Below are 25,797 nucleotides of genomic sequence, written 5' to 3' on the forward strand. Positions count from 1 at the left end.
AAGAGCTACCGAGGGCTAAAGTCTTACCAGCATCAAATGAACGATAATTTATACAACATTCTTTGTTTTCCTTGTGAGTAATTATGCAAAACATTCCAACTTGACACCTATGGTTCCATTCTAACATTAGGGCTGTTTATCCTGCCTGTGCAATTTTAGATATGGGATTCTTTGAGAACCTCTGCACTGTGACTAAAACTAATATATTACTGTCACATTTTCCAATTTCTTCACAGCACACTAAATTCATCATTTTGCTCCAAACTGCTGTGTTGCATGCAGTTCAGCTCAGAGTTATATTTCCGGAATTGAACGAACGCGGAAATAAAACTAATTACTGTTTAATCCTCACAGAATTTTGTGATAAATTTATTTACTGAGGAAAGGTTTTTCCATTTGTTCCTTCCACCCAATGCTTGGGAGTGCGCGCAATTTTTAATGGAAGATAATAACTTGCAATTCATATTTTCCAGTCAGATCAAGTATAATCTCACTGCATGCAATTTCCAGGAAACCGATCTGTAAGGGCTGAGGCATAAATAGGTACTGCTTCTATCTGCATTTGCGATAACTCACTTGGCCCGTAACAGCTGGAATTTTATCCTGCAATAGTGTCGCAAAATACAAGCAGCAACAAAGTTGAACCTCACATCTCTTGCTGATTGATGGAATGAAAGATACAGCATGGAAATGGCTCCTTTGGCCCAACGAGTCCAAGACACGCGTTGATCACCCGCTCACATTAGTTTCATGTTATCCCACTTTTGTGTCCACTCCCTGGACACCAGGGGCAATTTATAGAGGCCAATCAACCTACAAACCCTTATTTCTTTGGGATGTGGGAGGAAACAGTAAATCCATGTGGTCACAGGGAAAACTAGCAAATTCCATTCCGACACAGCATCTGAGGTCTGGATCAAATCCTGGTCTTGGTCTCTGTGAGGCAGCAGCTCCACCAGCTGTGCCACCCCTCTTGAAGAATGACTATTTATTGTGGCTTCAAGAAGAGGGTAAGGATGGTCCACGTTTTTTTTATCATCAACTGACACCCTGGTCAATGTTCAGTAACTGTTTAACCATTTCCCTCTCCAACAGTTGCACAAGACGTTGGTGAGGCCATATTTGGAGTATTGTGTTCAGTTTTGGTCACCCTGCTGCCAGGACTTGAGGGCCTGAGCCACAGGGAGAGGTTGGGCCTACTAGCACCTTATTCCCTGGAGCTGAGGAGGGATGATCTTATTGAGGTGTACAAGATCATGAGGGGAATAGATATAGATGACAGTCTTTTACCCAAAGTAGAGGAATCAAGAACAGAGGACATAGGTTTAAGGTGAAAGGGTAAATATTTAATATAAATCTGAGGGGCAACTTTTTCACACAGTATATGGGAGAAGGAGGTACTATGGGAGAAGGAGGTACTATAACAAAATTTAAAATACACTTGGAAAGGTATATGGCAAAAAAGGTTTAGAGGAATATGGACTAAATGCAGGCAGGTGGGAATAGTGTAGATTGGGCAACTTGCTTGGCATGAGCGAGCTGGGCCAAAGGGACTGTTTCCACGCTGTGTGACTATGACTCATGGATGGGAATTCAGTGATGAGAAGTTTACACTGTGGCATCTGCAAGGAGCAGTGCTCCTCATCCACAGAGTAGCAGTGGAAAGATTGGAAAAGCTGAAGTTTTTGTAAGAAAGATTGGAGGGATTGTTTTCCTTGGAGCCAAGGAGGCCGAGGAGTGACCTGAAAGAAGTTTATAAAATGATGAGAGACAGAGATAGTTCAGTTTAGTTTAGTTTTACCCACCAAATTTACACTGACCAACGATCACCCTTACACTTGTTCTATCCTGGATACGAGGGGCAATTCACAGAAGCCAATTTACCTCCAAACCTGCACAGCTTTGGAACGAGGGGAGAAAGCAGAACATCCAGAGAAAACCCAAATGATCACAGGGAGAATCTGTAAAGTCTATACAGACAGCATCCCGTAATACTCTCAAATCTCATTGAATTGCCACAACACCAGACCAGCAACCTTAAGCAGTTGATGCCTCCCTTAATAGCTTCAGTGGATTACCTTTCACACAACTTTACATTTCACTGTGTCGGGTTAAGAGAGGGCCTGGCCCAATATCAGCAACATCAGCAAACGGTACAAGGTGATGTTATGATCGCCCACTCTGTGGATATCTACTGTACGTAAACGCTGCATATGGTGTCGAACGTGGTAACTCCAATTACAAAGATGGTGTTCTTTGTAAATACATGGACAACACTTCAGATACAAAGTACGTCTGGATACCAATTAAGAACTAATAGGAGCCTTGTATCACCGAAGCATGAAGCATTACAAGGAAAGACACAAAGTGTTGGAGGAACTCAGCGAGCCAGGCAGCATCTCAGGAGAACATGGACAGGGGACGTTTTCAGTCAGGCCACTTCCTCAGACTTATTCAATTTAAAGTAGGGCATTACTTTGTCCTCCATACATTTGTTTGAATTCTGCTGTCATGGAAATGCCATCAGAAGTCTGATCCAAATAGAAGCTGGGTGTGAGCGCTGGGGAAATCAATCGATTGATATCCACCCACATTTGTTTTGGTCATTTATAGATTTAGACCAGCATGCTGAGTTAATTCAGTCTAGGAGCTCTAGGCTTTCTATCTTTAGCTGGGTTGATTTCTCCTGAATGCCTGGTATGCAGAGGTCCCAAAAGCGAGCACACTGGTGTGTCGGGTGAGAATGCCTGGCTTGTGTCACACCACCTGCTTCCACTACTCTGGTTTAAAGAATTGAACTGCTGCTGTGTGAAAACGCCTCTCTCCTCTGTTATATATGTGTTTGTGATGAAGGATGAGATTTTGGGGAATGTCTCTGTTCATTTTCTGCTTTGGTCATTATTCTCCAAATCACCAATAACCACTGACCAAAAGTCCACCAATTGTTCGGTGAACTGTTGTGACTTGAAAAATGAGTCAGTGCCAGAAATGTGGTGACTCTTGTGTACTGTCCATGTGAGGTCTGCTGTATGATTTTGCCAGGTTACATGCAAAACAAAGCATTTCACTGCACCTCGGTACATATGACAATAAGGTCTCATTAACTCATTGAACCCCACCTAACTCTGGGTCAATTAAGCCAAAAAGGGGATGGTTTCTCCTGTAGGTGGCAGTATTTCTGAAAGCTCATGTTTCCACCCTGGCCATGCCATCTAGAAATGGGACCTGTCAAGGCTAATTCCAATTGATCCTGGTCAAGAGTCATGGGTTAATAAGCAGAAGAGCTTTGACAGAAAGAGTCGTCTGTCCATCACAGGTGCTGACCTCCCCTGCATCGTAGCAATTTACAGGATATGCTGTCTAAAGGAGGCAGCTAATGTCATAAGAGACCCACACCACAGATCAATGTATGTAACAAATACCAAATATTAAAACATCAGGGAGAAATATTTTACAATTCAGTGCAATTAAATATTTGTTCTGCTCCAATTTGTCCATAGCATAAATACATAGAAACGTAGCAATTTGTCCATAGCATAGATACATAGAAACGTAGAAAAATAGTTGCAGGAGTAGGCCATTCTGCACTTCGAGCCAGCACCGCCATTCAACATGATCATGGCTGATCATCTAAAATTAGTACCCCGTTCCTGCTTTTTTCCCCATATCCCTTGATTCCTTTAGCCCTAAGAGATAAATGTAACTCTCTCTTGAAAACATCCAGTCAATTGGCCTTCACTGCCTTCTGTGGCAGAGAATTCCACAGATTCACAACTCTATGAGACTCTACTCACAAAGTTATGAGAATGCAGGGTGACTTGGACAGGTTGGGTGAATGGGCAGATGCATGGCAGATGCAGTTTAATGCAAATAAATGTGAGGTTATCCACTTTGGTAGCAAAACCAAGAAGGCAGATTACTATCTAAATGGCGTCAAGTTGGGAAAAGGGGAAGTACAATGGAATCCGGGGGTCCTTGTACATCAGTCTATGAAAGTAAGCATGTAGGTACAGCAGGCAGTGAAGAAAGCGAATGGCATGCTGGCCTTTATAACAAGAGGAATCGAATATAGGAGCAAAGAGGTCCTTCTGCAATTGTCAGAGCCCTAGTGAGACAATACCTGCAGTATTGTGTGCAGTTTTGGTCCCCTAATTTGAGGAAGGACATTCTTGCTATTGAGTGAGTGCAGCGTAGGTTTACATGGTTAATTCCCGGGATGGCGGGACTGTCATATGCTGAGAGAATGAGGCAGCTGGGCTTGTACACTCTGGAGTTTAGAAGGATGAGAGGGTATCTCATTGAAACATATAAGATTGTTAAGGGTTTGGACACGCTAGAGGCAGGAAACATGTTCCCGATGTTGGGGGAGTCCAGGACCAGGGGCCACAGTTTAAGAATAAGGAGTAAGCCATTTAGAACGGAGATGAGGAAACTTTTTCAGACAGAGAGTTGTGAGTCTGTGGAATTATCTGCGGTAGAGGCCGGTTCTCTGGATGCTTTCAAGAGAGAGCTAGATAGGGCTCTTAAAGAGCGCGGAGTCAGGGGATATGGGATGAAGGCAGGAACGTGGTACTGATTGGCGATGATCAGCGATGATCACATTGAATGGCAATGCATTTATAATATGACTGGTTTATGCTGAGATAAGATTATTAACAAAAGGTAATGTGACTGTACAATAAACTGATCTTAAATAAACTTATCACTACTAAACTATGAGATTTCTGTGGTCAGGCCAGTGTGAGTTAGGACACATCTTGTTATCTATGCAAAAGATTGATTCTTTTAAAATATTCCCAAAAGCACCAAGATAAAATGGGGAATTTCTTTAGCGAGAGGGTGGCGAATCTCTGGAATCCGTTGCCACAGACAGTAGTAAAGGCCAAGTCATTGGGTATTTTTAAAGTGGAGATTGGTATGTTCTTGATTAGGAAAGGTGTCAAGGGTTACAGGAAGAAGGCAGGAGAATGGGGTTGAGAGGAGAAATAGATCAGCTATGATCGAATGGCCTCATTCTACTCTTATGTCTTAGAGACATAAGAGTAGAATGAATAGAACATGAAAATGTACCAACAGATTTACATTAGAGAATATGGCAGAAATTCAGCTTTTATAATTGAATTAATCATGCACTATAGAGTGTTGACTGTCTATTGTGGAGCCTTCATATCATTCGTTTCCAGAGCTGAGTAAAGCAGTGTGTCAACTGTGAAAGTTAAGTGTCCACACAGTTGCTCTTTTCACTCCAATGGCCAAACAAGGATTTTCTGCCTCTTTAATTACAGTTAACTCAACCCATTAAATATTGCTGTGGTTTACCTACCCGTGACCTTTCTTCCAGTTTGGTCATCATCACAACAATTGCACTTCGTTGCTCCCATATCATCCTCCAAAAATCTCCGAACGTCTCGGGCAGGGGCCCCTGTGTGGCAATGTAGGCATTTTGCTTTCTATAGCCATCGATGTAGTTGGAGTTAGAGTAATCACTTCCTGGAATGCCTACAAAGGGAGCAAAGAATTGTTTTTTATAAGTTACAAAATTTCAGGAGAAAATAGATTTTTCTTTAATCTCTTTCAGAAGCCAATGTGTTGCTGTAAGACAATGGAACATTCAAAGATAATAGTGCTCGTTAAACTAATGTATTTATAATGTGAGTGAGCTCATGAAAACTTAGCAGCTCATCTTTCAAAGGATTAAATATTTAAAATCTTTGGATTTTCTTAATACTATGTTAATCTAATGAAAAGGCAGATGCACCCCATCATCTTCACTCAACAGGATCACTATTCTTGAACAATCTACTGTACCTCAGAGAGGCAGAGGCTTTAAGCTGGGAACATTTGTTTAACTACACAAAATCCCCCTTTCCCCAGCCAAAATATGAGAAGCATTATTCTTCGATAAATGGGTACTTTGTATTGCAAAGGAAGCACTAGGGGCAATGTTCCCTCGTCAACGCTTACCATTTCTTTAGTAGTTTACAGTCTGCTTTAGTTGAAAGCTATTTGCCTGGTTCTTTGGACTCACTTGGGTTCTGAATCTCTGTCGTTGCTGACAGATAGTTATTGAGATTGCTCCCAAACTACATCAACAACGCATCAGCTGAATCCTCCAGCTTTCACCTGACATGATTGTTGCCTCCCGGAATGATGTTTTATGGGGCTAAATTCAATTGTCCAAGGAACCAAGTGGGGATTCATAATGCGTCATGAGTAAAAGAGATGCAGTGGGTAATTGATACAGTCCTTTTCAAGAAGTTGCTGTCAGTAAGTTCATGTGCAGAATAAGGCTATTCGGCCCATCAAGTCTACTCAGCTGATCTATCTTTCCCTCTCAACCCCATTCTCCTGCCTTTTCCCCCATAACCCCTGACACACTTACTAATCAAGAATCAGTCAATCTGTGTCTTAAAAATACCCAATGACTTGAACTCCGCAGCCATCTGTGGCAATGAATTCCACAGATTCACCACCCTCTGAATAAAGATGTATGAAAGAAGGGACATTTCACCACTAAGCCAAGAAACTGCAGCTGCTGGAATCTTGATCAAACAATAAATTGCTAGAGGAGAGTCCCAACCAGAAACATTGTCTGTCTATTTCCATCCACACATGCTAAATTCCCCCAGTAGTTTGTTTTTTTTTGCTCAAGTCTTACTGCAACTGTACATGGCACTAGTGAGACCACTATGAAGAGAGTGCAGAGGTGATTTACCAGGACGGTGCCTGGGATAGATTATTTCAGTTACAAAGAGTGACTGGAGAAGTTTTCCTTGAAGCAGAGGAGGCTGAGGTGGAACCTGATAGAGGTGGTACAAAATTATGAAAGGCATAGATAGCATAGATACTGAGAAGCCTTTCATTGTAATGGAGATGTCCAAAACCAAAGGGTATAGATTTACAGTGAGGAGATCGAGGGTAAGAGGGGATCTGAGGAAGATTGTTTTCACTCAGAGTGTGGTTGCAGCACTTGAATTACCAGATTATGGACGTGCTGGTAAATTATATTAGGGTCGATGTGTACATGATGGTCTGAAATTACAAGATCGGTTGAAGCGTCTGTTTCTGTGCTGTATGACTCAATGCGTCTATAAAGAACAGGGAGATAACAGAAGAACGTGCTGGGATTGATGTGGGATTAGGGATTACAAAAGGGTTTGGAAGCAGAAGTGATGGGTTGGATTCTTCATGAACACTTTGCTGCTATTATCGGGAGATACATAGATACATAGACAATAGGTGCAGGAGTAGGCCATTCGACCTTTCGAGCCAGCACCGCCATTCAATGTGATCATGGTTGATCATCCTCAATCAGTACCCCGTTCCTGCCTTCTCCCAATATCCCTTGATTCCGCTAGCCCTAAGAGCTCTATCTAACTCTCCAGATGATGCTGGCGTCATAGTTAAAATGAAGAAGTGTGAAATATTGGGTGCTTAGTCATAGGAAAAGTGTAAGTATTAATGGGTTATTATTTTAAAAAACTGATAAATCATCTGCCCCCAATAAAATATATCCCAGACTATTAAAAGCAAAAAAAGAGATCATTGCAAAGGCTCTTTCAATCCTGTGTAGCGACAGATTGATCGAAAGAATGCTGATGTTGAACTATTATTCAGAGAGATATTATTCACGATTGACCTGTTAGTGTAACTTCAGCAGTCAGCAAATCACTGGAATCCGTTCTTCAGGGTAAAACAAAAAATCATTTCGAAAGACACGGATTAATCGCGGATAATCAGGGTGGATTTGTTGAGGGAAGGTTCCGTCTGAGTAACCTGACTGAATAATTTGATGATGTAACGAGATTCACTGAGGATGATTGTATGATGTAATCTACGTGGATTTTTCACAAAGCTTTTGACAAGGTGCCACATAGCTGATCTAAACTGTAAAACTCAGAGGCTCCAAGAAGAGTGGTAATTTGGATCCAGAATTAGCTCAGAGAGGGGCAAATATCAATTGTCCTAGGTCGTAGGTTAAAATCAAAGGGTTAGAGATTTAAAGTAAACTAGACCAAGTGGGACCCATTGGGTCCCGACCCCTCAACATGCAGTTGCGAGGGGGGGGGGGGCGGGGGGCGGCCTGCGGCATCACACAGGGGGGGGGGCGGGGGGGGGGGGCGGCCTGCGGCATCACACAGGGGGGGGGTGAGAGGTGGAGGGAGGGGGAGGGGAGTGGGGGTAGAGGGGGTAAAGGGAGGGGGTAGGGAGGGCGGCGGGGGCAGAGGGGGGAGGGGGAGAGGAGGGGGGAGAGAGGAGGGGGTAGAGGGGGGGAAGGGGGCAGAGAGGGGGGAAGGGGGGAGAGAGGGGGGGAGTGGGAGAGAGGGTGGAAGAAAAGGGGGGTAGAGGGAGAGAGAGTAGAGGGGAGAGAGGAGGGGGAGACAGGAGGGAGGAGAGAGGAGGTGGGAGAGAGGAAGGAGGGTGGAGAGAGGAAGGGGGAAAGAGGAGGGGGAGAGAAGAGGGGGGGTGAGAGAAGGAGGGTGAGAGAAGGAGGAGGAGAGGGAGAGGAAGAGGGGGGAGGAGGAGGGGGGAGAGTAGGAGGAGAGGGGGTGGAAGTGGAAGGGGGGGGAGAGGAGGGGGCGAGAGGAGGAGGGGAGCTGGGTGTTGAGCAGGCTGCGGGACCCACAGCGAGCGGGCGGCGGAGACTTGAGGGAGGCCGCGGGCGGGTGAGATCTGAGGATGGTCAAAAGCAGCGGGGGGCCGGCTGATCGTGGCTTCCGTGGGGGGAAGCCCACCCATCCGCGTGACAGGCGATCGGGCAGGGGAGACGGGTAGGAGGCCGTCCGCCATGACGGCCAGAGATCGCCAGGTGGGATCGGGATCACCAGTGAGGAAAAGGCGTCATGATTCCCCGAGACCCTGCGATCGACGGAGGAATCGCAAGTCTCCATAGACGATCTCTCACAGAGGGAGTAATGGCCGCCACAGCCCCCTTCCCATCACACTGCCCCACACCCTCATCCGTGCGGCAATAACGACCGCCGCCGCCATGTTCTAGAACTTTAAGGAGCCTAGCGGAGCGCGCAGCACAACCTGAGCAGCAGTTTAAAACTCTAAGTGATGAATTTAAAGAAGTAAAAGTTAAGAAGCCAAGAAATACAGAAGTCAGAACAGGGGTAACGTTACTCGCAGCGCGAGGAGAGGCAGGCAATCAGATCCATGGTGACGTCATCAGCGAGACCATTTCGTTTATTTTCTAAGTTATTTGAGATTTGTGAACATTTTCATAAATAACTCGAGAAATAATGCATGAAATTTTCAGATAAGGCGATTTTTGACATTGTGGCATAAATCTCTATCGGAATATGTAAAAATGTCACTGTTAGCGTGTCGTGTTTTCGAGGGGATGTGAAATGCACCCGAACATCACACAGACACACACAAATACACACACATCCAAGATCAGAGTTTTATAAGTATAGAGATGGTAGACCAACTGGAGGCGAGACAAGGAAATTATTTTTCACTTAGAATGAACTAAGGGTCTGGAATTCATATTCTGAAAGAGCAGTAGAAAAATAAATCTCAATCCATCCGAACAGGATGTACTTGAAAAACCCTAACTTGCAGGGAAATGTGGCTGTCAATGGAAAGTGGAGGCTGGAGAGGAGTTTCATCATCTGACTATCTCAGGAAGGGCTGAATGGGATCCTTGTTGATGGCAAGGTGGCCAATTATCAAGATTATTCGAAGATGGTGCAAGCAGCACCACAGAAAAGAATCAAATATAATCTATGGTTCCATCAATAAGAGGACAACCTACAGACCAGGCCCTTGCATACATGCTAATGGGATAGAATTTTCCAGAATTAATTTTGATGGGCATCTAGAACATAGAACAGTAGAGGACCTTCTGCCCACCATGATGCCACCTTAAACTGAACATCTGCCCACACATGGTCTACATCCCTCAATTCCCTGCTTGTTCTTTTTAATTCCGAATGTAGATTCAGACTTTCCCTTGCTTGGACAGGAATTGAGCCAATATATACTTCAGTCAAAAGTGAAGATTTATTGAATCGAATGAAAAAAAAACCTTTATTCCAAAATCCTCTCTTAATGACTGTCTTTATGCATTGTGGCATCTTCTGCAAAGAGCAGAGAAAAATGAATGGCAAGACAAAAAAGAAGATGACCCTCTGCAATCGCAACGGGCACCACCTCCCTGGCTAGCACAGAGGCTGCCAAAATCTCATTGCCTTGGCATAAGGGGGCCCTCTCCTGTTCCAACAAGCCATGCATGCTGTCCATGTTTTCTGCAGATAAGCCTCATCAACATTCAGAACCATTCCTCTCAGAATCATGAAAGGGAACAGATAAATTAGAGAGAATATACTTTTCGGTGCTAGTTAATCACATGGTGATTTTTGGAAGGCTTGACTTATGCTCTGTCATTTGTATATATTATTAGCAAAGTACACCTGATCAGCAAAAGGAAGTAATTAAACCACAAGGAGAATGGATGGTATAGTTAGTAGCTGATTAATTTACTCTTTAACTTATTTAACTTTACAGAATGCAAGGTTTGAAGGTTACATGGAAATCCATTTACTTGGGGATAGGAAGCCACATTTGTGATAAATTTCTGAAATGTAGCCTTTTCAATGCTGGGCAGACTTTCAAAAAACTCAGCTGGAAAGACAGAGTTGACGTGGATAAGCTTTTCCCACTGAGAGTAGGGAAGATTCAAACAAGGGGACATGACGAGAATTAAGGGACAGAAGTTTAGGGGTAACATGAGGGGGAACTTCTTTACTCAGAGAGTGGTGGCTGTGTGGAATGAGCTTCCAGTGAAGGTGGTGGAGGCAGGTTCGTTTTTATCATTTAAAAATAAATTGGATAGTTATATGGACGGGAAAGGAATGGAGGGTTATGGTCTGAGCACAGGTATATGCGACTAGGGGAGAATACGTTTTCGGCACGGACTAGAAGGGTCGAGATGGCCTGTTTCCGTGCTGTAATTGTTATATGGTTATATTGTGCCGTTCTGTGATAGTAACTCCTGTTTTAATGTCTCTTGGGGTTGACCAGAATTCTGCAGGGATTAGAGGGTGTCAGCTGCAAGGAGAGGTTGGACAAAATGGAATTGTTTTCTCTGGAGTGTCGCAGTCTGAGGGGGGACGTAACAGAAGAATATAACATTCTGAGACTTCCAGATAGGTTGAACAATGATAACCTTTCACACCAGGGGTGTAAATGTCAAATACTAGAGGGCACAGCTTTAAGGTGAGAGGGACAAAGATTAAAGGAGTTTGAATTTGAGTTTAGTTTATTGTCACATGTACTAAGGTATAATGAAGAGCTTTTGTTATGTGCTATCCAAGTCAGTGGAAAGACAATGCATGATTACAATGGAGCCAGACATAGTGTACACATATATGATGAAGGGAACAACATGAATATTAGTTAGTGCACGAGGGGCGAGGGGAGAAGAGGAAGTGGCTAGGGTGCGACGTGTCCTTGATTATGCTCGAGGCCTTGCCGAGGCCGTGAAGTGTAAATGGTGTCAGTGTTTTTTGCACAGTGGTGGATCCTGGAACACGCTGCCTGGGGAGGTGGTGGAAGTAGATAGGATTGTGGCATTTAAGAGGATTTTGGAGCGACTGCAATCTAAGGTCTTGGACACTGAGGGGCTGGGTCCTGTGTAACAAGCCAGCAAACACGTGCAGACTGTATCATACAAAGAGGCTACAGGTTTGTTGCTTTGTACATAGAATATATAGACTGACATTAGAGATATAGCATTGAAACAGGCCCTTTGGACCACCAAGTCTGCACCAACCAGCGATCATCCTGTACACTAGCACTATCCTACACACTAGGGACAATTTAAAATTTACAGAAGCCAATTAACCTACAAACCTGTACGTCTTTGTAATGCAGGAGGAAACTGGAGCACCTGGAGAAAACCCATGTGATCACAGAGCGAATGTACAAATTCCGTACAGACAGCACCTGTAGTCAGGATCGAACCCTGGTCTCAGGCGCTGTACAGCAGCAACTCTACCGAAAGACCACAGAAAGGGTGCAGAAGAATGGAAAGAAGTGGTTCCAGGACCATGTGGTGAAGGTGATGGCAAAGAAAATGAAACCAACAGGACAAACAATTATTTGAAGCTGTGCGAGGTTAAGGATGGAATGCCAGGATGCCTGGGATAGTAGTGCAAGCAGATTCAGGTATAATATTGACAAGAAGAACTGATAAGTATCTGTAAAGAAATAATTTATAGGTTTGAAGGGAGATATCAGGGGAGTGAGACCAGCTGGACATTTTTTATTTAAAGATAGTAAGTACTCAATGAGCCAAATGGTCACGTGGCACACATTAACCATTCTGTGATTCTATGATTGAGTTTCTTACATTGATTTTATTCTGCTGGAGGTTCGGACAAATTATCTTTGTTGATTTGGCAATTCTTAGAAGGGTAACAGCAAGTACCATAAATGCCCGTAGTATATGTGGACAGGGCATGGAAATCAATCTAGGAAAAGGTATCCAGTAAGTTAACATACACCGATATGTTCCGTTATCTATGATTGGGGTATGAGTCAAAACTAGCAAAGCTGCAAAGATCAAGGAAAAAAGAAAGGAAAAAAAAGACTCCAATGTCTTTCTTTTGTTATGCTTTGAATTCATGGTAACATTGCCATGATTCAGTTCTATAGTGTATACATTGCTCACTTTGTTGTTATGTATGCTACAAATCCCACAGTAGTCCTCAAGAATAAAACTTTAATTCATGATCTTGATAATGATCTCGAATTAGGATCTAGCAAGCATCTGATTCAGCAAGCTTCAAAAAGGTGCCTACCTATCACCCTAGCAACCCGAGTAGCATTCGATCCAACACACCATGATTGGAATACTCTAATCCCTGTCTGACAGCATGCAAAAGCAACCTAGCTCCTGCTGCCAGAATAAGTACACCACAGAGCAAGAAAAGTAAATGGATTTGATCAGGATGAGTTGCTTCATGCCAGTTCATCCTTGATAAAATAAAACTGCTATATGGAATTCAGCAAATTCAGTTTATCGACCATTCCAGCCTTTGTATCTCACATTTCTCTTTCTCCTGCGAATTTCAACCATCTTCTCCATTCACATTTTTCTCCAGACATACCTTTTGCTATTCCCTGCCCTCTTTAAGTTGCTTGGTTCACTTAATACATTCGATTTCTCCACCCAATCACAGGGATTCCTTTTTGATCTCTCTGCCTCTCCCAATATTTTCCGCAACTTAATCTAATTTTACATGTCATGTTTTTCATTTCTCACGAAAGGCCTTTGATTTGAAATGTTTGCTCTGTCTTTTCTCCCAACCTGCCCTGCTGAGCTTTTCTATGAAACGAAATGGACAGTTGATGCTTAGGCTCAAGACTCTTCATCTCTTGTGCATAAATTCATGAGAGGAATAGATCCGGTAGATGCACAGAGTTTCTTGCCCAGAGTAGGGGAATCAAGGACCAGAGGACATAGGTTTAAGGTGAAGGGTAAAAGATTTAATAGGAATATGAGGGGTGATTTTTTCACACAAAGGGTGGTGGGTGTATGGAACAAGCTGCCAGAGGACATAGTTGAGGCTGGGACTATCCCAACATTTAAGAAACAGTTAGATAAGTACATGGATAGAAGGGATATGGACCAAACGCGGGCAGGTGTGACTAGCGTAGCTGGGACATATTGGTCGGTGTGGGCACGTTGGGCTGAAGGGCCTGTTTCCACACTGTATCACACTGTGACTCTATCTTGAATGAAAGAGTGGAAGAGGCCAAGGACAGATAAAGCTGTGTGAATGAGAAGTGGAATGGGTTGCCAGCCATTATAATTCCCCTTCCCACTCCTCTCTGTCCTCAGTCAAGTCTAGAGTGCTTTACTGGCATATCTACCAAATAGGAACAATTAAAGTCTTACTTGCTGCAGCACAACAGGTTTGCAAAAAAAAGTGCTCAATAGATAATATAATAAACAAACAAAATAAGTTCAATAAAAAAACACTTTAGTGCAAAAACAAAACAAAATCCACAGTCCTTATTGCAACCAAGGCCGTCCGTAGTTTATTTGGAGTTTGTAGCATTCTGTAGCCTGATGGTCATTGGGAAGAAGCTGTTCCTGAACTTAAATGTTACTGTTTTCAGTGTGGTCTGGGTTCTTGATGATGCTGGTTGCTTTTTTGAGACAATGCCTCCCATAGATCCCTTTGATAGTGGGGAAGTCAGTACTCATGATGGACTGAGCTTCCTCCACAGCCAGTTTGTGGCCAAACGTAAACTAGAGAAACTGTTCTCCATATTCTGACTGGATAGTCTATAACCCAATGGCATGAAGATTGAATTCTCCAATTTCAGATAGTCCATACCTCCTCTGTCCCTTTCCCTCTCCTTCTATCTAGCTGGGTCCCCTTACACTTCCTTTCCAGCTCATCCCTCAGTTCTTTATCCCTCCTCCCCACATATTGTTCCCCCTCAATTGCTTGGCCCTCCCCTTGCTTTGCTGTCCCTATCTGCCACCACCACTCATTAAGATCCTTTTTTTACCATCCTTTCCCATCAATTCCAGAATCTCCACCCTTCCCTTCCCTATAATAATTTTAATTTGTTTTTATAGGGACAGTGCATATTAATGAACATTTGCATGTAAATATGTGAGATTGTAGCCAATCAGTAGCTAATTTCCGTCTCTAGTCCCAGGCAAAGGTAGGTGAAGTGTCTTGCCCAAGGACACAACGACAGTACACACTCCAAGCAGGATTCCACCACAGGTTATCCACCAATCTAACCATCCTCATCTGCATCCACCTATCGCTCGCTAACCCTTGCACCACTCGTTCCACCATCTCTTTATATTAGCAAAGGTACTTCCACTGTTTCAGTGTAGAGGCAACATCCCCACTCAAACAGTTGAATGTCCATTTCCCACCACAGATGCTGCCTGACCCACAGAGTTCTCCCGGTTGCTCACCTCTTCTTTGCTTATCGTTCTCATCTCTGGGAGAAAAGAGTGTGGGTGTATGCCGTTGAGCAGAGATAAGAATAAATAATTTAGTCTACTGTATCTCCTTAGATGGTGGATAGCAGGCATAACTATCAATTTAACTTTCATCTCAAATAGAGATCAAGTTTATCCATAGAGGTTAGACCCCTGTTGTTAAATTGAGGTTGAAAATGTTTAATTAGTTTATAGGAAATCTATGGATTGTCCATTAACTTCATAATATAGTTTCTTCATGTGCTCTTAATAACTACCCCAGTCAATTATAAAAGACATCTGTCTTTGTTACAGTTCCTCCTGATGAACTAATTGTACAGCCCATTATTTTTCAAGGAGAGCTCAACGTTTAGCTCTCAAACATTTCTGCTTCCTGGTCGTATTCTTGTGTCAATTATCTTGGATGTATCTAATAAGCTCAATTCCCTCAGTAGACGACTGAGTCAAATTATATTGAAGCTTATCAGCAAATTCAGGCAAAATTATAGGTACACAAAAATGCTGGAGAAACTCAGCAGGTGCAGCAGCATCTATGGAGCGAAGGAGATAGGCAACGTTTCGGGCCGAAACCCTTCTTCAGACAAAATTATATTTCGTTAATTGTAAAAAAAAATAAGACTTTAAAAAAATTAAATGCCATTTTAGTGCCCCTGTGATTTTCTGGTGGTGTCCAAAATAAATCATAGATTAATAGATACAATAAATGTAAATTAAAAAAAAACACATAAGCTGGATATAAATTAGAAAATGCTGGAAAAGCGCAGCAGGTCAGGCAGCATCTATGGGGAGAGAAACAGTCAACGTTTTGGGTCTGCAACCCTTCATCAGCCTCATATCATGTTCACATGTGATAACTACAAAATTTATTTGTGTCCCAATATATTTTTATAACATCTGCAATGGAAAAATAAAATGTTTGGTCAATTCTGCAGCAGCTTTGATTAAAACAGTACAGCTGCCAACATTTACGCATCCACGTAATTATGTTATTGTTAGCACATTTTGTTCTAAAAGCATAACAGTCAGTAATTTGTGATAATGCATCAACAATCTACAGCTTGCATGATTTCTACTTGTATGCCACATCTGGGACGTTATTTAATAAGATAATAGTTAGACTGGGAAACTGATAAATGGTTCATAGTTCATCAAACCAATAAAGCAGCTCTCTCTTTGATCTCTTGGTTGGAGATATGAACCAGGTTTATAAAGTTGTGAGAGCAACGAGGAAGGCTCACTACACTCTGAACTATGGAAGGAGTGATCAAGCCAAGCATGTTGGGCAGCACAATAGTGCAGCAGCAGCATTGCTGCCTAATAGTGCCAGAGACTCGGGTTTGATCCTGACTACGGGTGCTGTCTGTGCAGAGGTTGCACGTTCTCCCTGTGACCATGTGGGTTTCCTCCCACATTTCAAAAACATGCAGGCTTGTAGGCTAATTGGCTTCTGTAAATAGTACCGAGAGTGTAGGATAGAACTAGTGCATGGGGTGATTGTTGGTTGGCGTGGACTCGATGGGCTGAAGGGACTGTTTCCACACTGTATTTCTAAACCAAACCAAACTAAACTAACTGTGCTTTCTGGCCTTTGAATGCCATTGAAACATAAAATGAAGAGAACTGTAAAGGACATCAGCACTAGAAAAACACTGTAAAATGAATGTTGAAGGTTTCTTTGCAAAACAGTTTCAGCGGGTTTTGTGACAGAATTAGTCAGACTGCCTCTCCACCACCTTCTCCTACATCAGTCCAAGTCCAAGTGACTTCTCAGCAGCATGATACAAAAATACCTGTATACTATGTGTCCATTCTGTGGGACTTGAGATGGCTGAAGATGACAAGTTCACAAGTTATAAGAGTAGAATTAAGCCAAATCTACTCCACCATTCAATCATGGCTGATCTCTGCCTCCAAATCCAATTTTCCTGCCTTCTCCCCATAGCCCTTGACATCCGTTCGATCCGAGAGCCACAGGAATCAACGTCCCTCCATGTGGACGCCTGTGTGTGACATCAATAAACGTGCGGAAACTGACGGGCCATCACACTGTCCTTGATAGAAACAGACCCAGGCACAACAACATGGATTCCAAGATGGTTGGGAGTCTCTACCTGCTGTAGATTTCTTGTGCTTTCTCAGCCTGTGTGGTGCTCTACCCACTGACAAGCCACCATCCACTGCCTGTTTCACAGTTGAAAGTGAAAGTCCAAGTGTTCGTGGACCAGTCTTTGTCAGGAGCCTCCCCCTCGACCTGGCTGCCATGGGTGACCTGCCTGGAGCATAACTCCGGTCTGTTTAGTTCTCAGGATCATAGGAAAACATAACTTATCCATGATGACAAGGTGGGCGTCCCTTGCAGAGGCCCATTACATAGTTTGTTTAATGATCTTGAAAATAACTTTTCTTGGCAGTCCTGGCTTTGACTGGTGTTTCTAATCCCATGGGTTATGGGGAGAAGGCAGGAGAATGGGGTTAGGAGGGTGAGATGGATCAGCCATGATTGAATGGTGGAGTAGACTTGATGGGCCGAATGGCCAAATTCTGTTCCTGTCACTTATGACCTTATCACCAAATGGAATGGTTGATTTTCTTGCAGATCTCCAGGCCAGAATCCATATATACAGTGGAAGGATTAGAATTTAGTTGAGCTTGACAGCCTAAAAGTGGAACTAACTGTTATTGCATTCTGTTTCCCCTTTCTCTTGTTTCAGTGGGCTCATAAAGTCTCATATACTGCAGTAAAATGCCACTAAACACACAAAAAACACTAATTATTCTCTGTAGACTTGGAGTAATAGTTTAAATGAATGCAAATTAATCGATCTTTCCTGATCTAAAACATTGTACAAGGCAATACTACGATGATACATAAGCTATTTACTCAACATCCAGAGACAAAAAGCAGTTATCTTCAGAGAAATAAAGTTCATTAAAAATTGGAAGCTATGTTTTCAAAACAAAACTGAAGGCTCTGCAAAAATGGCACAACAAAGGCTTGCACAATGCCATTGGCAATGTGCGTCTACCTGATCTATACCTCTCATGATTTTGTACATTTCTATAAGATCAAACGGATATGGATCATGTGCAGGCGGATGAAATCAGTTTAATGGCATCATGTTCGGCACAAACACTGTGGGCTGATGAGCATATTTCTGTGCTGTGGTGCACTGTTCTATGTTCTATCTGAAACCACTTCACAGCAAATTAAGTACTTTCTCTTGGAAGCGTAATCAGTGTTGTAATGTGTGGACATTCAACAGGCACTTTACGCACAGCAGGCCTCCTCAAATACAAAGGCAGGAATGACCAGATATTTTCAATGAGGTTCATTGAGGAATAATTAGCAGCCAGGATGTTGTGGTTATCATGGCTTCCTTTGACAAAAATTCTGGAGAAACTCAGCGGGTGCGGCAGCACATATGGAGCGAAGGAAATAGGCAACGTTTCGGGAAAAAACCCTTCTTCAGACTGATGTAGGGTGGGGGAAGAAGAAAGGAAGAGGAGGAGCCAGAGGGCTGAGGGAGAGCGGAGAAGGGGAGGAGACAATAAGGGCTACCGGAAATTGGAAAAGTCAATGTTCATACCGCTGGGGTATAAACTGCCCAAGCAAAATATGAGGTGCTGCTCCTCCAATTTCCGGTGGTGCTCACTCTGGCCATGGAGGAGGCCCAGGAGAGAAAGGTCGGATTTGGAATGGGAGGGGGAGTTGAAGTGCTGAGCCACCGGGAGATCAGGTTGGTTATTGCGGACCGAGCGGAGGTGTTCGGTGAAACGATCGGCAAGTCTACACTTGGTCTCACCGATGTATATCAGCTGACATCTAGAGCAGCGGATGCAATAGATGAGGTTGGAGGAGGTGCAGGTGAACCTCAGTTGCACCTGGAACGACTACTTGGGTCCTTGAATGGAGTCGAGGGGGGAGGTAAAGTGACAAGTGTAGCATTTCCTCCTTGAATGGAGTCGAGGGGGGATTCTTTGAATCACTGTCAGGTGATCTTTTACTCCACCTGAGATAGATGATCGGACCTTTCAATTAACAGCTCACCCGAAAGGAGAGAACCCCAACCCCACAGTACTTCCTCAGTGCTGCACTGAAGTCCGAGAGTCATAGATCTACATGAATGGAAGATTCATGGAAACAGGCTCTTCAGCCCAACACACCTGTACTGACCAAGGTACCTACCTGAGCTAGTCCCATTTCCATCCATGAACCTGCCAAAATGTGTTTTAAACATTATAATTGCATTCACATCTATGGCTTTCTCTGACAGCTTGCCCCATATATCCACCAATCCTCGAGTTAAAAAACGTGCACCTTGGTCCCCTTTAAATCTTTCCCCTCCCACCTCAAATTAATGTCCTCAAGTTTTTTTTATTCCCCTACCAGTATTAGACTAGATTGCTGATTTTTTTTAATTACACTGATGGAAATCTGAAATTAAAGCAGAAAACCATCAGCAGGTTAGGCAGCATCTGTGGAAAGAGCCAGAAGAGTTAACATTTCAGGCTGAAGATTGTTCACCAGAACTGGGAGAGAGAGATTTAAAAAAAGGTACTTGAAGATGTAGAAAAGGTCGTGGAAGGAATGAACAAAACAAACGGAAGATCTGAGATGGGGAGAAGCCGGGGTTGCCATGGAGATGAGTCTTTACTTTTTAGACTTTAGATTTTGGAGATATAGAGCAGAAACAGGCCCTTTGGCCCACTGAGTCTGCACCGACCAGCGATCCCCATACACTAGCACTATCCTACTCACTAGGGACAATTTACAATTTTACCAAAGCCAATTAACCTACTGTACATCTTTGGAGTGTGGGAGGAAACCGGAACACCCATAGAAAACCCATGCAGTCACAGGGAGAAAATCCAAACTCCGCACAGACAGCATCCATAGTCAGGATTAAACCAGGGTCTCTGGTGCTGTAAGGCAGCAACTCGACCGTTGCACCACTGTACCGCCCTAGTTGTCAGGTTAAATGGGTTGGTGAGAGAGTGACAATAGACAATAGGGGCAGGAGTAGGCCATTTGGCCCTTCGAGCCAGCACCGCCATTCAATGTGATCATAGCTGATCATCCCCAATCAGTACCCCGTTCCTGCCGTCTCCCCATATCCCCTGACTCCGCTATTTTTAAGAGCCCTATCTAGCTCTCTCTTGAAAGCATCCAGAGAACCTGCCTCCACCGCCCTCTGAGGCAGAGAATTCCACAGACTCACCACTCTCTGTGAGAAAAGGTGTTTCCTCATCTCCGTTCTAAATAGCTTACTCCTTATTCTTAAACTGTGGCACCTGGTTCTGGACTCCCCCAACATCGGGAACATGTTTCCTGCCTCTAGCGTGTCCAAGCCCTTAACAATCTTATATGTTTCAATGAGATTCCCTCTCATCCTTCTAAACTCCAGAGTGTACAAGCCCAGCTGCTCCATTCTCTCAGCATATGACAGTCCCGCCATCCCGGGAATTAACTTTGTAAACCTACGCTGCACTCCCTCAATAGCAAGAATGTCCTTCCTCAAATTAGGGGACCAAAACTGCACACAATTCTCCAGGTGTGGTCTCACTGGGGCTCTGTACAACTGCAGAAGGACCTCTTTGCTCCTATATTCGATTCCTCTTGTTATAAAGGCCAACATGCCATTCGCTTTCTTCACTGCCTGCTGTACCTGCATGCTTACTTTCATAGACTGATGTACAAGGACCCCCAGATCCCGTTGTACTACCCCTTTTCCCAACGATGCCATTTAGATAGTAATATGCCTGTTTTTGCTACCAAAGTGGATAACCTCACATTTATCCGCATTAAACTTCATCTGCCATGCATCTGCCCACTCCCCCAACCTGTCCAAGTCACCCTGCATTCTTATAGCATCCTCCTCACAGTTCACACTGCCACCCAGCTTTGTGTCCTCTGCAAATTTGCTAATGTTACTTTGAATCCCTTCATCCAAATCATTGATGTATGTTGTAAATAGCTGCGGTCCCAGCACTGAGCTTTGCGGTACCCCACTAGTCACTGCCTGCCATTCCGAAAGGCACCCGTTAATCCCTACTCTTTGTTTCCTGTCTGCCAACCACTTCTCTATCCATGTCAGCATTCTACCCCCAATACCATGTGCCCTAATTTTGCCCACTAATCTCCTATGTGGGGGTGACTACACATTTTTGTCTCTGTAACGTGTTGCTTATACCGGAGCTGTGGGTTCTGCTCATCAGGTCAGTGGTGCTAATAGAGATATAACAAATGAAACATCATGGCTAACACACGGGTGACTACACATTTTTGTATTTGTTACATGTTGCTTATACCGGAGCTGTGGGTTCTGCTGATCAGGTCAGTGGTGCTAATAGAGATATAACAACTGAGACATCATGGCTAACATAAAAGCAATTTTGCTTGCTGTACACAGGTTTCTGAACATGGCAGGCTTACTATGTGTGTTGCCGATTCTCCTTGAAACCCAACAAGAATATTTGGAATTGTAATCCACCTGATAACATCTGAATAGTTAAATATTTGCAGGCAGCAGAATCTAACATTTTAAGGTATAATAATCTTTTCACACAATATGCCATCTGCCGATGGAGCAAAGATACGCATTAGGTATTTACATTGAAAAGTCATTACCTAATAAACAGCCGCTGAAGGCAGTAAGACAGCAATGTAGATAAGAACGTTAATAAACATCAACCACAATGTTAATTCCAGTCCATTTTTCCCACGGGTGAGAATGGGTGGCCATGATTCACGTGAAAGCATCACTTGCAGAAAACTATCTATAAATTCCTACATAGGATACTTAGCCAAGCCACTGTAAGCCCCAATAATATCATCAAACCCTCAAATGCAAATATGAAAAGGTCCCTTCCATCTCAGGGTGTTCTTATCACTTGCTCTGAGATTTGAAGCAGGAATTCCAGTTTGGTTTGGTAACTTGGGCACCTTAAGTTTTTTTAGTTTGGTTTAGTTTATTATCATCACGTGTGCAGTGGTACAGTGAAAAGCTTTTGTTACGTGCCAGCCAGTCTGCAGAAAGACAATACATGATTACAATCGAGCCATCTGCAGTGTAGAGATACGTGATAAAGGGAATAACTTGAATATGACAGTCCTGGGATGGCGCGACTGTCATATGCTGAGAGAATGGAGCGGCTGGGCTTGTATACTCTGTAATTTAGAAGGATGAGCGTGGATCTTATTGAAACATATAAGATTATTAAGGGTTTGGACACACTAGAGGCAGGAAACATGTTCCCGATGTTGGGGGAGTCCGCAACCAGGGGCCATAGTTTAAGAATAAGGGGTAAGCCATTTAGAACGGAGATGAGGAAACACTTTTTCACACAGAGAGTTGTGAGTCTGTGGAATTCTCTGCCTCTGAGGGCAGTGGAGGCCGGTCTCTGGATACTTTCAAGAGAGAGCTAGATAGGGCTCTTAAAGATAGCGGAGTCAGGGGAATATGGGGAGAAGGCAGGAACGAGGTACTGATTAAACACAACAAATATGCACAGAGTTCTGAACTGCAAAAGACTATATTATTATTTGTTATTTGCACTATATTTGTTATTTATTTAACTTTTGTTTCCTCCCCGTTATGTACAATGTTTACATATTCACATGTTCTGTTGTGCTGCAGCAAGTACGGATTTCATTGTCCCGTCCGGGACATATGACATTAAAACACTCTTGACAGTTTAAGGATAAGGGGGAAGTCCTTTAAGACCGAGATGAGAAAAACATTTTTCACACAGAGAGTGGTGAATCTCTGGAACTCTCTGCCACAGAGGGTAGTTGAGGCCAGTTCATTGGCTATATTTAAGAGGGAGTTAGATGTGGCCCTTGTGGCTAAAGGGATCAGGGGGTATGGAGAGAAGGCAGGTACGGGATACTGAGTTGGATGATCAGCCATGATCATATTGAATGGCGGTGCAGGCTCGAAGGGCCGAATGGCCTACTCCTGCACCTATTTTCTATGTATCTATGACTCTTGATCACATTGAATGGCGGTGCTGGCTCAAAGGGCCGAATGGTCTACTCCTGCACCTATTGTCTATTGTCTATTGAATAGCATTTAGCACAAGATAAAGTCAAGTAAAGTCCGATCAAAGCTAGTTCAAGGGTCTCCAATGAGGTAGATACCGATGTGCGATGTCGACACCAAAACAAGAACCCGGATGCGGCTATGGTGGTGGCTGGAGATTTTAATAAATCAAATCTCAAAAGGGTCATGCCTAACTTCTACCAACACATCACGTGTGCCACCAGGGGGGAAAGACCATTGGACTGCTATACGCCGTTCCAGAAGGGCTACAAGGCCGTATCACTCCCTCCTTTTGGAAAATCTGACCACGCTGCCATTTTCCTGCTGCCGGAGTATAAACAAAGGATAGTACAGGAAGCGGCAGTGACGAGGGACGTAAAGCGGTGATCCGACCAGTCAGAGGCCATGCTGCAAGATGCACTGAGCGATGTCGACTGGAATATGCTCCATGCAAGTTCCAGTGATGTCAGTGAGTTCGCGGAAGCGGTCACGGACTTCATTGCAACAATAGCCGATAACATCGTCCCCACGGTAAGGGTTAGCATCTTTCCTAATCAAAAACCCTGGGTGGACAGGTCCATTCGTGTTGCCTTGAATGCTCGCACCGTTGCTTGCAGCTCTGCCCTGGCATCCGGAAATATGGACGTCTACAAGGTAGAGTCCTACCGACTGCGAACGGCGGTGAAGGACGCAAAAAGGAGGTACAGGGACAAGATGGAGTCACAGATGGAGCAGCAGGACACCAGACGCCTTTGGCAGGGGCTACGGACTATAACTGCCTACCGGAGCAGCCCCCCCTCAACCGGAAGTGCCGGCACCTCCCTTGCTGATGACCTGAACTCTTTCTACGCACGTTTTGAGACGGGCAACATCACCCCAGGCTTGCCGGCTAACGACAACACCGCCCACTCACTGGCTAGCAAGGCTGGAGAGAGGTCCTCCGCTGGGGATGGATACACATTCTCGTTGTCCGAGCACGACGTGAGGAGGGCTCTGACACGTGTGAACACGAGGAAAGCTGGAGGCACAGATGGCATATAACCATATAGCCATATAACAATTACAGCATGGAAACAGGCCATCTCGGCCCTACAAGTCCGTGCCGAACAATTATTTTCCCTTAGTCCCACCTTTCTGCACTCATACCATAACCCTCCATTCCCTTCTCATCCATATGCCTATCCAATTTATTTTTAAATGATACCATCGATCCTGCCTCCACCACTTCCACTGGAAGCTCATTCCACACCGCTGCCACTCTCTGAGTAAAGAAGTTCCCCCTCATGTTACCCCTAAACTTCTGTCCCTTAATTCTGAAGTCATGTCCTCTTGTTTGAATCTTCCCTATTCTCAAAGGGAAAAGCTTGTCCACATCAACTCTGTCTATCCCTCTCATCATTTTAAAGACCTCTATCAAGTCCCCCCTTAACCTTCTGCGCTCCAGGGAATAAAGACCTAACTTATTCAACCTTTCTCTGTAACTTAGTTGTTGAAACCCAGGCAACATTCTAGTAAATCTCCTCTGTACTCTCTCTATTTTGATGACATCCTTCCTATAATTGGGCGACCAAAATTGTACACCATACTCCAGATTTGGTCTCACCAATGCCTTGTACAATTTTAACATTACATCCCAGCTTCTATACTCAATGCTCTGATTTATAAAGGCTAGCATACCAAACGCTTTCTTTACCACCCTATCTATATGAGATTCCACCTTCAAGGAACTATGCACGGTTATTCCCAGATCCCTCTGTTCAACTGTATTCTTCAATTCCCTACCATTTACCATGTACGTCCTATTTTGATTTGTCCTGCCAAGGTGTAGCACCTCACATTTATCAGCATTAAACTCCATCTGCCATCTTTCAGCCCATTCTTCCAAATGGCCTAAATCACTCTGTAGACTTTGGAAATCCTCTTCATTATCCACAACACCCCCTATCTTGGTATCATCTGCATACTTACTAATCCAATTTACCACACCTTCATCCAGATCATTGATGTACATGACAAACAACAAAGGACCCAACACAGATCCCTGAGGCACCCCACTAGTCACCTGCCTCCAACCCGACAAACAGCCATCCACCATTACCTTCTGGGGTCTCCCATTCAGCCACTGTTGAATCCATCTTGCTACTCCTGCATTTATACCCAACAGTTGAACCTTCTTAACCAACCTTCAATGAGGAACCTTGTCAAAGGCCTTACTAAAGTCCATATAGACAACATCCACTGCTTTACCCTCGTCAATTTCCCTAGTAACCGCTTCAAAAAATTCAAGAAGATTAGTCAAACATGACCTTCCAGGCACAAATCCATGTTGACTGTTCCTAATCAGACCCTGTTTATCCAGATGCTTATATATATTATCTCTAAGTATCTTTTCCATTAATTTGCCCACCACTGAAGTCAAACTAACAGGTCTATAATTGCTAGGTTTACTCTTAGAACCCTTTTTAAACAATGGAACAACATGCGCAGTACGCCAATCCTCGGGGACTATTCCCGTTTCTAATGACATTTGAAATATTTCTGTCATAGCCCCGGCTATTTCTACACTAACTTCCCTCAATGTCCTAGGGAATATCCTGTCAGGACCTGGAGACTTATCCACTTTTATATTTTTCAAAAGTGTCAGTACTTCTTTTACTTTGAAACTCATAGTATCCATAGCTACTCTACTAGTTTCCCTTACCTCACATAATTCAATATCCTTCTCCTTGGTGAATACCGAAGAAAATACATTGTTCAATATCTCCCCCA

The 25,797-nt window shown here is 43.7% G+C and overlaps 1 protein-coding gene across 27 annotated transcripts in view; it reads right to left on the reverse strand.

Annotated features, from left to right (window-relative positions):
* Nucleotides 1-25,797, reverse strand: part of ptprd (protein tyrosine phosphatase receptor type D) — a 578,649-nt gene that overhangs the window by 52,244 nt on the left and 500,608 nt on the right. For all 27 annotated transcript variants that reach the window (XM_033017983.1, XM_033017971.1, XM_033017981.1 and 24 more), the window contains one exon: nucleotides 5,324-5,499. In XM_033017983.1, coding sequence (XP_032873874.1) covers nucleotides 5,324-5,499 — 176 coding nt within the window. The remainder of the gene's footprint in view (nucleotides 1-5,323; nucleotides 5,500-25,797) is intronic.

This window comes from Amblyraja radiata, chromosome 3 (assembly GCF_010909765.2).
Source record: "Amblyraja radiata isolate CabotCenter1 chromosome 3, sAmbRad1.1.pri, whole genome shotgun sequence".
Lineage (NCBI taxonomy): Eukaryota > Metazoa > Chordata > Chondrichthyes > Rajiformes > Rajidae > Amblyraja > Amblyraja radiata.